Source organism: Phyllostomus hastatus, unplaced genomic scaffold (genome assembly GCF_019186645.2).
Source record: "Phyllostomus hastatus isolate PE091 unplaced genomic scaffold, TTU_PhHast_1.1 phas_contig_17, whole genome shotgun sequence".
Taxonomy (NCBI): Eukaryota; Metazoa; Chordata; class Mammalia; order Chiroptera; family Phyllostomidae; genus Phyllostomus; species Phyllostomus hastatus.
Window position 1 is genome coordinate 40,602,105 of NW_025333664.1, and position 14,431 is coordinate 40,616,535.

At 37.3% G+C, this 14,431-nt stretch overlaps 1 protein-coding gene across 1 annotated transcript in view; it reads left to right on the forward strand.

Moving 5' to 3' along the window:
- CFAP61 (cilia and flagella associated protein 61) overlaps positions 1 to 14,431 on the forward strand; it is a 418,587-nt gene that overhangs the window by 343,558 nt on the left and 60,598 nt on the right. The window contains exon 23 of the mRNA XM_045833360.1: positions 12,861 to 13,188. Within this exon, the coding sequence (XP_045689316.1) occupies positions 12,861 to 13,188 (328 nt within the window). The remainder of the gene's footprint in view (positions 1 to 12,860; positions 13,189 to 14,431) is intronic.

Consider the following 14,431-nt stretch of genomic DNA (forward strand, 5'->3'; position numbering starts at 1 on the left):
TCTCCTAAAGTCTACCAAAATTTTCTTTCTATATTTAGGTGCTCCTGTATTGGGTGAATATATATTTAGAAGGGTTATATCCTCTTACTAGATTGATCCCTTTAGTATTATGGATTGACCTTCTTTGTTTCTTTTTATGGCCTTTGTTTTGAAGTCTGTTTTGTTAGATATAAGTATTGCAACTCCAGCTTTTTTTATGTTTCCACTTGCATGGAATATTTTCCTCCATTCCTTTACTTTCAGCCCGTGGAACTCTTTTGTTGTGAGGTGAATCTCTTTCAGACAGCATATATATATTTCCTATTTTCTTATCCATCCAGCTACCCTACATTTTTTTATTGAAGTATTTAATCTATTTACATTTAAGGTCATTATGTATAAGTATTTATTTATTGCCATTTTTATTGTATCTATGTTTTTTTCTCTCCGTTTTTTTCTTAAAGCAGTTCATTTAACTTTTTTTTTATTTGCAATGCTGGTTTGGTGGCAATGAACTTTTTTTTTTGCCTGGGAAGCTCTTTATTTGGTCTTCAATTTTAATAACAGTCTTGCTGGGTAGAGTATTCCTCATTGCATGTTATTAGTTTTCATCACTTTGAATACTTTATCCCAATCCCTCTGGTCTGAAGTGTTTCTGTTGAGAAGTCAGCTGACAGCTTTATGGGGACTCCCTTGTAGGTACCTATCTCTGTCTTGCTGCTTTTAAGATTTTCTTTTTGTCTTAGCCCATTTTCACTTTAATTATGATGTGTCTTGGTGTGGGTCTCTTTGGGTTCATCTTGATTGGGACTCTGTGTGCTTCCTGAACTTCTGTCATGTTTTCCTTCATTGGGTTAGGGAAATTTTCTGTCATTATTTCTTCAAACAGGTTCTCCATACCTTGCTTTATTTTCTGTGCTTCTGGTACTCCCATGATGTGGATGTTGTTACATTTCACGTTGTCCCAAAGATCCCTTAAACTATTCCCCCGCTTTTTAATTTTTTTTTCTTCTCTGTTTGGGTGATTTTTTTCTAAATAGTCCCCTAATTTGCTGACTCATTCCTCTGCTTCATCCATCATACTGATTATTCTTTTCAATATGTTCTTCAGTCTAGGCATGTTATTCTTCCTTTCTGCCTGGTTGTTTTTCATGGTTTCTATGTCCTTTTTCTTAATGTTGAGCATCCTTATAAGCATTACTTTGCACTCTGTAACTGATAAATTGTTTGCCTCCATTTCATTTAGCTCTTTTCTGAAGGCTCCTCTTCTCCCATTTGGGTCCTGTTTCTTTGATTCCCCATTTTGACTATCTTTATCTATTTGTTTCTATATATAAAATAGAACTTCTGTGACTCCCAGACTAGGTGGGATGGCCTTTTTCAGAAGCTGTCTTCTGGGGCCCAGTGTTGCAATCTCCTTTATTACCTGAGCTGGATGCTCTAGGGATGATCCTTGTGTGAGTTTCATGGGTCCTCCTGCTGTAATTCTTGATTGCTGTTGTCTCATGCATGGGATATCTTAACCCTTGGGCTTGTTGACTGTAGGGCTCAACTCTAACCACAGTATGAAAAATATTATACAGATGCTGAGGGAAAAAAAAACAAGACAAAACAAAACTACAAACAGGTCAACACAAAATAAAACAAAGAGCATAAAGAACAACAAAAAGAACCAGAATGAACAGAGACAAAAAAAAACAAGAAAACAACAAAAAAAATAAAATAATAAAGAAAATAGAAACCGAAGTAATAAAAGACAAGAAATAAAAAGAATGGAGAAGAAAAAGAGAAACAAAAGTGATAATTATATAAAAGGAATGAAGGAAAAGAAAAGAAAGGATAGAGAAAGAGAAAAGTAAAGCTGACCTAAAATAAAGAATAGGAAAGGAAAAACAGGAAGACAAAGAATAAAAAACCCAAAAGAGAGAAAAAATAGAGTGAGAATAAAAAAGAGAAAGGGATATGGGTGCCAAAAAAAAAAACAAAAAAACAACAAAAATAAATTAGAAAAGAGAAGATTAAAAAAGGAAAAAGTGTTCTACAGTTTGTTTTTCCTGGTCAGATGTCACTGGATAAGCTGAATATGAAGCTTCTTGAGTCTTCTTGCATGTTGTCCAAATCTAGCCATTTTTTCCCAGTCTAGGGAAAAACTTACATGTTATTTTGAACTATATCTTATTGCTCTATGGATTATAATATACATCAGTAATCTTTCACATTCTAGTTATAATTAATATTATGCTATTTTACATAAAATATAAAAACCATGCAAAGATACAGATTTCTTCCCTTCACTTCTGGATATTCTTTTTTTCTTACAGTCATGGTGTGTATTTTATCTACATACATTCAAAAACAAACAAGACAGTATTATAATTGTTGTTTGAACAGTTACATATATACTTTAAAGAACTTAATAAGAAAAATAGACTTTATATTTACCCAGATATTTTCCAGTTTTATTGTTATTTATTTCTGAAAATCCAAGTTCCCTTCTGATCTAATTTACCTTCAGCCTGAGCTTTCTATATCACATACAATTAATTGCAAGTCTGAAGATTGCCCAGGTTTACTCTATCTGAAAATATCTTTGGGGGGGCTATATTCTTGAAGGATAGTTCCATTGGATATAAAATCATGGACTGACAGGTTTTTTTTTCTTTCAGAATTCTGAAGATGTTTCTTCATCTTTTGACATCCATGAATATTCATTCAAATTGTTCCCCTGTATGTAATGTGTCATTTTCCATAGGTGCCTTCAAGATTTCCTTTTTATCTTTGGTTTTTAGCCATTTCATGCTGTGGGGATTCTGTGTTTATGCCTCAAAGCATGATTTTTCTTGAATTTATCTTGTTTGAGGTTCACTGAGCTTCTTGAATCGACATTTTTATGACTTTCACTAAATTTTAGCAAGTTTATAACCATTAATAATTGCCTCATAACCTGTAATAATCTTGCCATTAATGATCTTTCCCCTCTTTCTGGCATTCCAATTACATACCCTGTTGACAACTTACGCTGTTGACTTTTTGCTGTTGTCTCACGAAGCTGTGAGGCTCTATTCATTTGTATCAATCTCTCTTTTTCCTCTTTTGCTGTTCTTCAAATTGGGTAATTTCTATTAATATTACTATTGATACAAGTTCACTACCTCTTTTCTCCGTACATAAAGTGTATAAAGTGACTACAGTTCACACTCTTTAAAAAGCTGCCAAAATAAGGGAAATTAGCCTCATGCTGGTCATCACTCTAAGTTTTCACTGCCCTAACAGTCTACCCACTTTTAAATAATCATCAGAATCCTCAGGTAATAGTTTTTATATTACATTATTGTATGTTATTATAACATATATAATATTATAATATGCATTATAATATTTTATATTTTAATGTATTTTATAGACTATGCTATTCCAATTTTCTCAATTTTCCCCCTTTGTCCCCCATCCTCCCAGTACTCTCATTCCTTCCAGCATTCTCCCTTCTTAGTTCATGTGCAAGGGGCATGCATATAAGTTCTTTGTCTTCTCCATTTCCTATACTATTCTTAACATCCCCTTATTTTGTACCTAGCAATTTATGCTTCTTAATCCCTGTACCTTTTCCCCATTCTCCCCCTTCCCCCTCCCAGCTAATAACCCTCCAAGTGATTTCCATACTATGATTCTATTGCTGTTTTGGCTGTTTGCTTAGATTGTTTGTTTTTTTTTTTTAGATTCAGTTGTTGATAGTTGTGAATGTGTCGCTATTTTAATGTCCATAGGTCTGATCTTCCTTTTCTTATATAAGTTCCTTTAATATTTCATATAATAATGACTTGGTGAGGATGAACTCCTTTAACTTTACCTTGTCTGGGAAGCACTTTATGTGCCCTTCTATTCTGAATGATAGCTTTGCTGGATAGAGTAATCTTGGTCAAAAGTCCTTGCTTTTCATCACTTGGAATACATTTTGCCAGTCCCTTCTAGCCTAAAAAGTTTCCTTTGAGAAATCAGCTGACAGTCTTATGGGGACTCCTTTTTAGGTAACTATTTGCTTGTCTCTTGTGGCTTTTAAGATTCTCTATCTTTAATCTTTGGCATTTTAATTATGATGTGTCTTGGTGTGGTTCTCTTTTGGGTCCAACTTGTTTGGAATTTTCTGTGCTTCCTGGACTTGTATGTCTATTTCTTTCATCAAATTAGGGAAGTTTTCTTTCATTATTTTTTCAAATACATTTTCATTTTCTTGATCTTCCTGTCCTCCTTCTGGCATCCCTATGATTTGGCTGTTGGTACTTTTGGGGATGACCAAGAAGCTCCTTAATCTATCCTCATGTTTTTTTTTAATTTTTTTTCTTCTTGCTGTTCTGATTGAATGCTTTTTTCTTCCTTATGTTCCAAATAGTTGGTTTGATTCTTGCCTTCATCCTCTCCACTGTTGGTTCCCTGTAGTATTTTATTTATTTCACTCAATGTAATCTTCATTTCTGACTGAATCTTTTTTATGCTGTTGCCGTATTTAGTGAGTTCTTTGAGCATCCTGATAACCAGTGTTTTGAACTCTGCATCTGATAGGTTGGTTATCTCAATTTCTTTTCATTCTTTTTCTGGGGTTTGTTCTGTTCTTTAATTTGGGCCATATTTCTTCATCTCCTCAATTTGGCAGCCTTCCTATTTTTGTTTCTGTGTATTAGATAGAGTTGCTTTGACTAGGGAGTCTTAGTAGCATGGCCTATTGTTGAAGAGTGTGCCTGTAAATTGTGTGGGATGGAGCCTTAGGTGATCACTAGGGCAACCTGTTTCACCACTTTGTGGGTTTTTGTGGGGGAGGGCTTGGAGAAGAGACAATGGCACTGCCTGGAATCTATAGATTTCCCCAGGAAGAAGCTGTCTCCTGGCCCTAACTCTGTTTCTAGTCACTTCACTTTCTCCCTGTATGTCACCAGTGCCCTTCTAGCTGTTCCCTGGTGCTGAATCCCAGAGGGGCTGGGTCTGCATATGTCATTAGTCTGTTTGGGCCCTTTAATAGAAATCTCCTGAGAATTTGGAAGTTTCTTCCATTGCTCCAACCCCCTCTGGATTTTGCAGCCAGAAGTTGTGGGGATTTATCTTCCTGGTGCTGGAACCCTGGCCTGCTGGGTAGTCTGGTTTGGAGCTGGGATCCCTCACTCCCATGGTGTCTCTCCTGATCTTTATCCACCACACATGAATGTGCAACAAGTCATTCTGCCACCTCTCTGTGCTACTGTAAAGCTATGTGCCTCTTTGTGCCTCTCCAACTCTCTCCACAACTCTGCCCCACCTACCTACCTGGATGAATGTGGCTTCTTTTAATGAGGACTCCAGCCAGCAGCGTATGCAGTGTTGTGGATGTGACAAACAAATTCACACAGACTACAGAAGTCCTGTGGAGAAAGAGGGACAGCATGGCCATTCTCTGAGAGAGAGAGAGCACCTTGGCTACTCTCTCAAGGGGAGAGCACCTCAGCCCTTGCCTTGACAAGCTTTTATTGACTTTCTAATGGCATACATCAAAGAAGGTTGTCATTCACTATGCTCAGGTTTGCTTTAGATGATTACTTTTTACAGATAACAAAGGAAAGGATGTTACTGATTACTTCTTACAGATTAGTAAGGAAAAAATGTTGCAAATGCAAGGGAATGATAAAAGTAATTGGTCTGGTTACACTTCGTCCTTGGGAGAATTAGTGCAGACTTCAGGAAGTTACTTTCAAGATATGCAGTAAGCATTTGCTGCTTCAACTCAGGGTAAGGGAGTTTTAGCAAGAGCAAGCCTCAAAGCAGCCTAGGTATAATGCAGACCTGGTTTCCCATGGGAAAGCTGATCTGTGGATTTGGCTTCCTGTGTGCCAACTCACACCTGTCAGTTTTCCAACAGGGTTGGGCTACATTTGCCATTCCATGCAGTTAGGTTCCCTATATTCTTTAAATCCTTAGTTGTCAGATTTCCATACAGCTCAATTTTCTGATGGTTCTGGGTCATGTTTGTTTTGTAGTGTAGTTGTAATTTTTTTCTGTAGTTATACAAGGATGCAAAGCATGTTTACCTATGCCTCCTTCTTGACTGGACTGTATTTTAGCTATATCAGTGACAGGATTAGTTTGAGAGGTTACTCTACCATATCAAAAGTAAAGTGCTCTTGAAGTTGGTGTTTTGGTCCCATGTCAACTCCTCTCCACATCCTGCTTGGTGGTGGTGACTTTTGGACTTCCAGCAAGATGTTTCAGCCTCCATCCAGGTTAGGCCCCAGGTACACTGGCTCTTGAGGTAATATCCTCCTTTTCTACACAGTATTCATTCCAGTCTGAAATCCTCTGATTATCTTTGAGATTATTTCCTTGGCATTCATCTCTCCAATTAGTATAATCTCAAAGTTTATCCTTTTCACCAAGATATTCTTGGGGCCTTGCACAAGAAGTGTTTGTATGCCCACAACTAACATTATGCTTGATGATGAAAACCTGAAAACATTTCCTGTAAGATCAGGAACAAGACAATGATGTTCATTTTCACCACATATTTTCAAGATGGTATTGGAAGTCCTAGCCAGAATGATTAGGCAAGAAAAAGAAAGAAAATGTATCCACATTGGAAAGGAAGAAGTAAAATATTACTATTTGTAGGTGACATGATATTATATACAGAAAACCTTAAAGACTATCAAAAGTTGTTGGAACTAATAAATGAATTAAGTAAAGTTGCAGGATAAAAAATCAATACACGAAAATCTGTTTTGTTTCTTTATACTAATAACAAACTATCCAAAAGAGAAATTAGAACAATCCAATTTACAATTATATCAAAAAGAATAAAAAACTAAGATTAAATTTAACCAAGGAGGTGAAAGACTTGTATATTGAGAACCATAAGATGTTAATGAAAGTAACTGAAGAAGACACAAATAAATGAAAAGATATTTTATGCTGATGGATTGAGAGATTTGATATTGTTAAAATATCCATGCTACCCAAAGCAATGTGCAAATTCAATACAATCTCTGTCCAAATTCCAATGGTATTTTTCACAGAAATAGAACAAACAATACTAAAATTTGCATAGAATCACAAAAGACTCTGAATAACCAAATCAACCTTGAGAAGGAAGAAAAAAGCTGGAAGCATCATACTCCCTTATTTCAAACCATAATACAAACCTATAGTAATTAAAACAGTATGGTACTTGCATAAAAACAGACATATAGATCAAGGAACAAAATATAGAGCCCAGAAATAAACCCGTGCATAGATAATCAACTAATTTATGACAAAAGAGCCTGGAATATGTAATGGGGGAAAATAGCCTCTTCAATAAATGGCATTGGGAGAATTGGATGACCACATGCAAATGAATGAAACTGGATCACTATCTTACACCATAAACAAAAATTAACTCAGAATAGATTAAAAACTTGAAGGTAAGACCTGAAATCATAAAACTCCCAAAAGAAAACAAAGGCAATAATTCCTTAACATAAGTCTTAGCATCATTTTTTGACTCGAACACCCAAAACAAAAGGGAAAATAGACAAGTGAGATTACATCTAACTAAAAAGCTTCTGCACAGCAAAGGAAACTATCAACAAAATGAAAAGGCAATCCATTTAATGGAAGAAAGTAATTACAAACCATATATCTAAAAAGGGGCTAGTACCCAAAGTACATAAAGAACTCATACAACTCAAAAGCAAAACGAAAATCCCAATCTAATTGAAAAATGGGCAGAATATCCGAATAGACATTTTTCCAGAGGAGGCCTATAGATAGCCAACAGGCACATGAAAATATGTTCAACATCACTAATCATCAGGGAAATGCAAATCAAAATCACAATGAGACATCACTTCACACTTATTAGGGTGGCTATTGTCAAAAAGACAAGAAATATAAAGTTTTGGTGAGGATGTGAAGAAAAGGGAACCTTTGTGGACTGTTTGTAGGAATGTAAATTTGTACAGTCACCATGAAAAACAGTGTGGAGGCTCCTCTAAAAATTAAAATAAAACTAACATATGATCCAGCAATTCCACATCTGGGTATTTGTCTGAAGAAAATAAAAATACCAACTTGAAAATGTTGACACATCCCAGTGTTTACTGTAGCATTATATAGATATAATAACCAAGCTATAGAAGTAATCTAAGTGTCCATCAATGGATGAATGATAAAGAAATTGTGATACATACACACACAATGGAATATTATTCAGCAATAAAAGAATGAAATTTTGCCATTTGCAACAACATGGATGGACTATGAGAGCATTATGCTAAGTGAAGTAACTCAGACAAAGAAAGACAAATATGGTATGACCTCTCCTATGTGTTGAATCTTGAAGAATAAAACAAGCTCATTAATACAGAGAACAGATTGGTGGTTGCAAGAGGCAGGGAGTGGGGATGAAGAAAGGAGTGAATTTGCTTTTTAGTTTAAATACATTGAATTTAAAAATTTTAAACAAAGTGTTTTTCAGAATGTGTGATGAATGAAATTTATCAGATTATGACTCTTGATCTGCTAACCAGGGAATTTTGCTCTCCCTACTCTGAACTATAAATATAAGTAGTCTTACAGATTTAATCAGAACAATATCAATGTGGCCAGATATTTCTATTTCATATTTTTTACTTTTTTAAAATATATTTGATTTATTATGCTATTACAGTTATCCCATTTTCCTGACTTTATTTCCCTCCACCCTGCATGCCCCTTCCCACCCACATTCCCCGCACTTTAGTTCATGTCCATGAGTCATACACATAAGATCTTTGGCTTCTACATTTCCTATACTATTTTTATCCTCCCCCTATCTATTTTCTACCTACCATTTATGCTACTTATTCTCTGTACCTTTTCTCCCTCTGTCCCGTTCTAACTCTCCCACTGATAACCCTCCATGTGATCTTCATTTCTGTGATTCTGTTCCTGTTCTAGTTGTTTGCTTAGTTTCTTTTTGTTTTTTTAAGGTTTGGTTGTTAATAGCTGTGAGTGTGTTGTCCTTTTACTGTTCATATTTTTTATCTTCTTTTTCTTAGATAAGTCCCTTAATATTTCATATAAGGGCTTGGTGATGATGAACTCCTTTAACTTGACCTTATCTGGGAAGCACTTTTCTGCCCTTCCATTCTAAATGAAAGCTTTGCTGAATAGAGTAATCTTGGATGTAGGTCCTTGCCTTTCATGACTTTGAATACTTCTTTCCAGCCCCTTCTTGCCTGTAAGATATCTTTTGAGAAATCAGCTGATAGTCTAATGGGAACTCTTTTGTAGGTAACTATCTCCTTTTCTCTTGCTACTTTTAAGATTCTCTCCTTGTCTTTAATCTTGGGTAATGTGATTATTATGTGCCTTGGTGTGTGCTTCCTTGGGTCCAACCTCTTTTGGACTCTTTGATTTTCCTGGACTTCCTGAAAATATATTTCCTTTGCTAGGTTGGAGAACTTCCTCTTCATTATTTTTTCAAGTAAGTTTTCAATTTCTTGCTCTTGTTCTTCTCCTCCTGGCACCCCTGTGATTAGAATGTTGGAACATTTAAAGATGTCCTGGAGGTTCCTAAGCCTCTCCTCATGTTTTTGAATTCTTGTTTCTTCACTCTGTTCTTATTTAATGTTTCTTTCTTCCTTCTGTTCCAAACCATTGATTTGAGTCCTGGTTTCCTTCCCATCGCAGTTGGTTCCCTGTAGATTTTTCTTTATTTCACATAATTCAACCTTCATTGCTGCCTGGGTCTTTCTTATGCTGTTGAAGTACCCAGTGAGTTCCTGGGGCATCCTAATAACCAGTGTTTTGAACTGTGTATCTGATAGGTTGGCTATCTTTTTGTCACTTTGTTGTATTTTTTCTGGAGCTTTGATCTGTTCTTTCATTTGGGCCATGTTTTTGTCTCAGCACACCTTTCACATAGTAAGGGAACCTTAGTTGTCCACCAGCACAGGGCAACCCACGTTGCTGTGTTGTGGTGCTGTACTTGGGGGGAGGGGTCCAAGAGAGAACACTGGTGCTTGCTCCCCTCTCTGCCAGCTTTCAATCACTTCCTTGGCTACCCACAATCAAATTAGGCCCTTCTGGTGCTGGTTCTTGGGTAGGAGGGTTTGTGTATGTTCTAGGACCCTGTGGGTCTCTCCCACAACCTCTCCTGTGAAGCTGGGAGTTTCTCCCTCTGCTGCCTCACCTTCCACAGGAGTTTTCAGTCAGAGGTTTTGAGGCTTTATTTCTCCACACTGGAACCTTAGGCTGTGTGGTCTGTCTCACTGCCCAGTTGTTCCTCCCAGTTTATTTGTGCATGAGTGTGGGACCACTTGGTCTTCCAGCCACTGCCTCGCCTAGTCTGCCAGCTGCCACCTTGACTGCCCTGGTCCTCTGGCTGCCACCTTGCCATGAGTCCTCTCTGCCCGGCTGCCTATCTCTGCCCCTCGTACTGATCTGGATGAATGTTGCTTCTTTAACTCCTGGGTGTTGGACTTCCATACAGTACAATTTTCGGTCAGTTCTGGTTGTTTTTATGTTTTTAAATTTGTTGTTCTTCTTCTTTTGGTTGTGCAAGGAGGCATAGTGTGTCTACCTACACCTCCATCTTGGCCAGAAGTCCTTCCTCTATTTCATATTTTATCCAATATGTAATATTCAGTTGTCATTACAGGAACATATGAGTTGTGTGTGAAAGATCTGTAACTTAGAACAAATATTCCCATGAACAGTGTTGGATTTGCTTTTCCATCTAGTCCACAAAATCCTATGAACCCCCAAATGCAGCCAAATTGTAAATGCCTACATCAAAACAATATAAAACATACTATTGCAATACTAGTAATTTTTAAAACCTAGGAAAAGAAGAATCAGTAGACTTAATTTTCTACTTAACAAAAAAAGTAGTTTTAATTAGGAAAAGAACTGAATCAGTTGAAGAACTTTTGTGGTGATGGTGAAAGGACTTAGAGCATTTTCAAGGACTCAAGAGGTTGACGGTACTGTGTTTTATGTATAAATTCAGTTCAAATCAAGTGCCTTTCTATATATCTTTATGAGTGGGACATCCATTTTATGTAAATGGGAGAAGAGTGTAGGTGAGAAAGAGTGGAGTAAGGAGACAAAGAGTCAGAGTCAGAGAAAGATTTCAGAGAAATATATTTTTCTGTGGTCACTGAATAAAAGTTATAAAACAGGAAAAATTCAAGAGATTCAAAAGAAAGAAGCTGCCTGATAGGAGTAACTGGAATAGGGTTACATACCTGAGTGAAAAGATGCAGAGAAAAGGATAAAGATTCTTTTGGGACCCTGAGGGAGAATAAAGGACATCACTAAGATGAAGGATGTGAGTCTTTCACTGTTCAATAGAACTTTCTGTGATGATAGAAATGGTTTGTATCTGTGTTGTCCAATATGGCAGCAAGTAGACACCTATAGTTTTTGAACATTTGAGATAGGATACTACAATCAAGGGTCTGGAATTTTTATTTTGTTTAATTTTAATTAATTTAGATTTAAGTTTACAGTTATACATGACTAGTTGCTACCACAGGATCACTCAACATTCATGTACCATTCATAGGTTTGGAGGAGGAATATGGAAGGTGGATACTTTGGGCCAAAAATGGCTAATTTTCATACAGAATGGGTCAAGTAAGGTGGGGTAAAGCAAGCATGTGAAGGAAGCAGGGAGGTGGCCATGAGTATGGTGAGGATCCGTATTACATGTTTATTTTTAGTGTACTTCAAATAGGGTGGTAAATTATAGTTAGGTAAAAATTAAACAATTAAATTTATCTCAACTGCTTCAACAACACCTGAAGACTCAAAAACAACTAACTTGGACTGTTTTAATGACTTTCAACACCAACATAGAAGATAATGTTCAGATGAGCATAAAAAAGTATTGAAACTTGGGCAGAGAATGGAGGGGGCATACAGATCACTTCTTAGGAGCATGCAGAGGGCTTTGTGAGCCTTCTACAGCACAGTGCTTGACATACAGTAGGTACCCCATAAATATTTATTCAATGACTGTGCCATACCAGGGCAGGAGGCAACAAGAAAGGAGACCAGACATGGTAGATGCTGAGGCTGATGGGGCTATTGTCTTCTCTGGAGCATCTTGCAGGGATGGGTTTTGGGGTTTAGAAGGCCAGGAATGGGGCAACTTGAAGACTCAAGATTAGATGAGGTGACTCTAAAGAGGAACCTAGAGAGACCTAAGTGTCCGACAAGAAAAGGAAGAAGAAGATGGAAGGAGGCTGAGACAGAGCTATTTAAAATATAGGAGAATGAGGGAAAATGGTATCTCTATGAATTGTAAAACTCCTTGTGGGGAAAAAATACTGACTTTTGTGGTAGCTATTCCATTATTTGGCATCCCTCTCTACACTGGATGTCTAGATTGATTGATAAAAACAAAAGAGTGCATGCCCTGGCCAGGTGGCTCAGTTAGTTGAAGTGTCTACACCAAAAGGTTGCAGGTTTGATCTCCAGTTGGGGCATATACAGGAGGTAACTAATCGATGTTTCTCACATCAATGTTTCTCTCTCTCTGTCTCTCTCTTCCTCTCTCTCATCCTTCCTCTCTCTCTAAAAATCAATGAACATATTCTCAGGTAAGGATTAAAAAAAACATTAAAAAGTGGAAATAAGAGTGACATTGGGTGATCTTAATTTGTTCTTCATGCCAAACAGGAGTGTCTGTCTGTCCATCTCTCTCTCTCTCTCTCTCTCTCTCTCTCTCTCTCTCTCTCTCTCTCTCTTTCACATACACACTAATATGACAAACATTTAGTAGACTTAGATTTTTTGTGTGTTCCACAAATAATAAAATCCCCTGTTGACTGTTCACACTCTTGGGAAAGTAAAAGAGTGATAACTAAGTAACAATATAATTGTTTACTTCATAGATATTCTTCAGTTTCTGTGAGAAGAATGTAGATTATGAAACGTTTAAAGCACTGAATGATGCATGCCTTGTCTATGATGGCCGACTTGTGATTGATACAAACTTCCACACCAACGACATAGCCATCAGAGCTGCTGGCTCCCTCACCAAATTCTCCAATAGATATTATTCAAATGAGTGGACTCACAGCACCTTCAGTTCCAAAGAAGTTGGCTTCCAGCTGGCAGCAGCTATGCTCAATCTCTTTGATCCAACCCTTGAACCTGTGACAGAACCACCAGCTGATCTTGACCAACTCATCCCCATGTACAAGGGAGCAAAGATCCAAGGTGTGTAGTAGGCCACCTTCTTCCCCCTGATGAAGCCACCAGTTGGATTTGGATCAGTGCTCAGGGAAGCCCTCCATCCTTCTCTTAGGCTTGGTGAGGAGTCTCCTCTGTCTCTTAGTGGGTATGCAGAGACAGATGAGGGCTCTCTCATTTTTAAGTATTTATTATGGACCTGACATCATTATTAATATGGTCTTTTGCTTTTGAGCATTTATTATGGACTATATAATAACTGTGGTCCCATTTTACATATAAGTTAAAAGACTGGAGTATGATCAGTAACTTGCCCAGAGGTTACTCACAACTGGTCACAATGGTATGATGCCTTGACACCTCACTAAACTTTCATTCTCACTCAGAGATAAACAGAGCCTTCCAAGCACCCCAGGCTTTAGCCTGCTATCTGAATGGATAAGCCAAACCATTTGCAGCGGTCAACAGTCCACATTCATCTGCTAAGCCTTGTTGATCTCTGAGAAGATCATTGTATAAGTAACATGGGATTTCTTTATGTTTAGAAGTTGAGAGATATCTTTGAAAATACTGTCTTTGAATGTGGTAGACCTTCTACCATAAAAATGCATATATTTACAAAACTTTGTTCATTTCCAAAAGGTTGAAGGTCCACTACCCAAAGCCATCCATAGACCCCCTAAGGTGTCCACAGACCCTAAGACAGTAACTAGAACATCAAACTAAACAGACAAAGCCCTACATCCCAGACCTCATTTTTTTCTACCTATCTACATGGCTTCAAGGACTCCTGCTCTGCTTCTCATTCTCAATGAGACCTTCAGAAAGGTGAAGGCTATGGGAAAAAGGAAGGGATGGGGTGGGTGCCAGAGACCAGAGTTAGGTGAGGCTCATACTTCTGGGGCAAACTAGAAATATTAAGAATTTGAAAACAGTATGGAGTTACCTTGAAAATTTCGAAACAGAACTGCCTTTTAACCCAGCAATCCCACTAGGAATATACCCTAAGAATCCTGAAATAGCAATCAGAAAGAATATATGCATCCCTGTGTTCATAGCAGTGTTATTTACAATAGCCAAGATCTGAAAACAGCCCAAATGCCCATCAGTGGATTAGTGGATAAAAAAACTGTTGCACATTTATACATGGAATACTATGTGGCCATAAAGAAATAAGGAATTCTTACCCTTTGAAACAACATGGATGGACCTGGATATTATAATGGTAAGTGAAATAAGCCAGTCAGAGAAAGAAATAGCATATGATTTC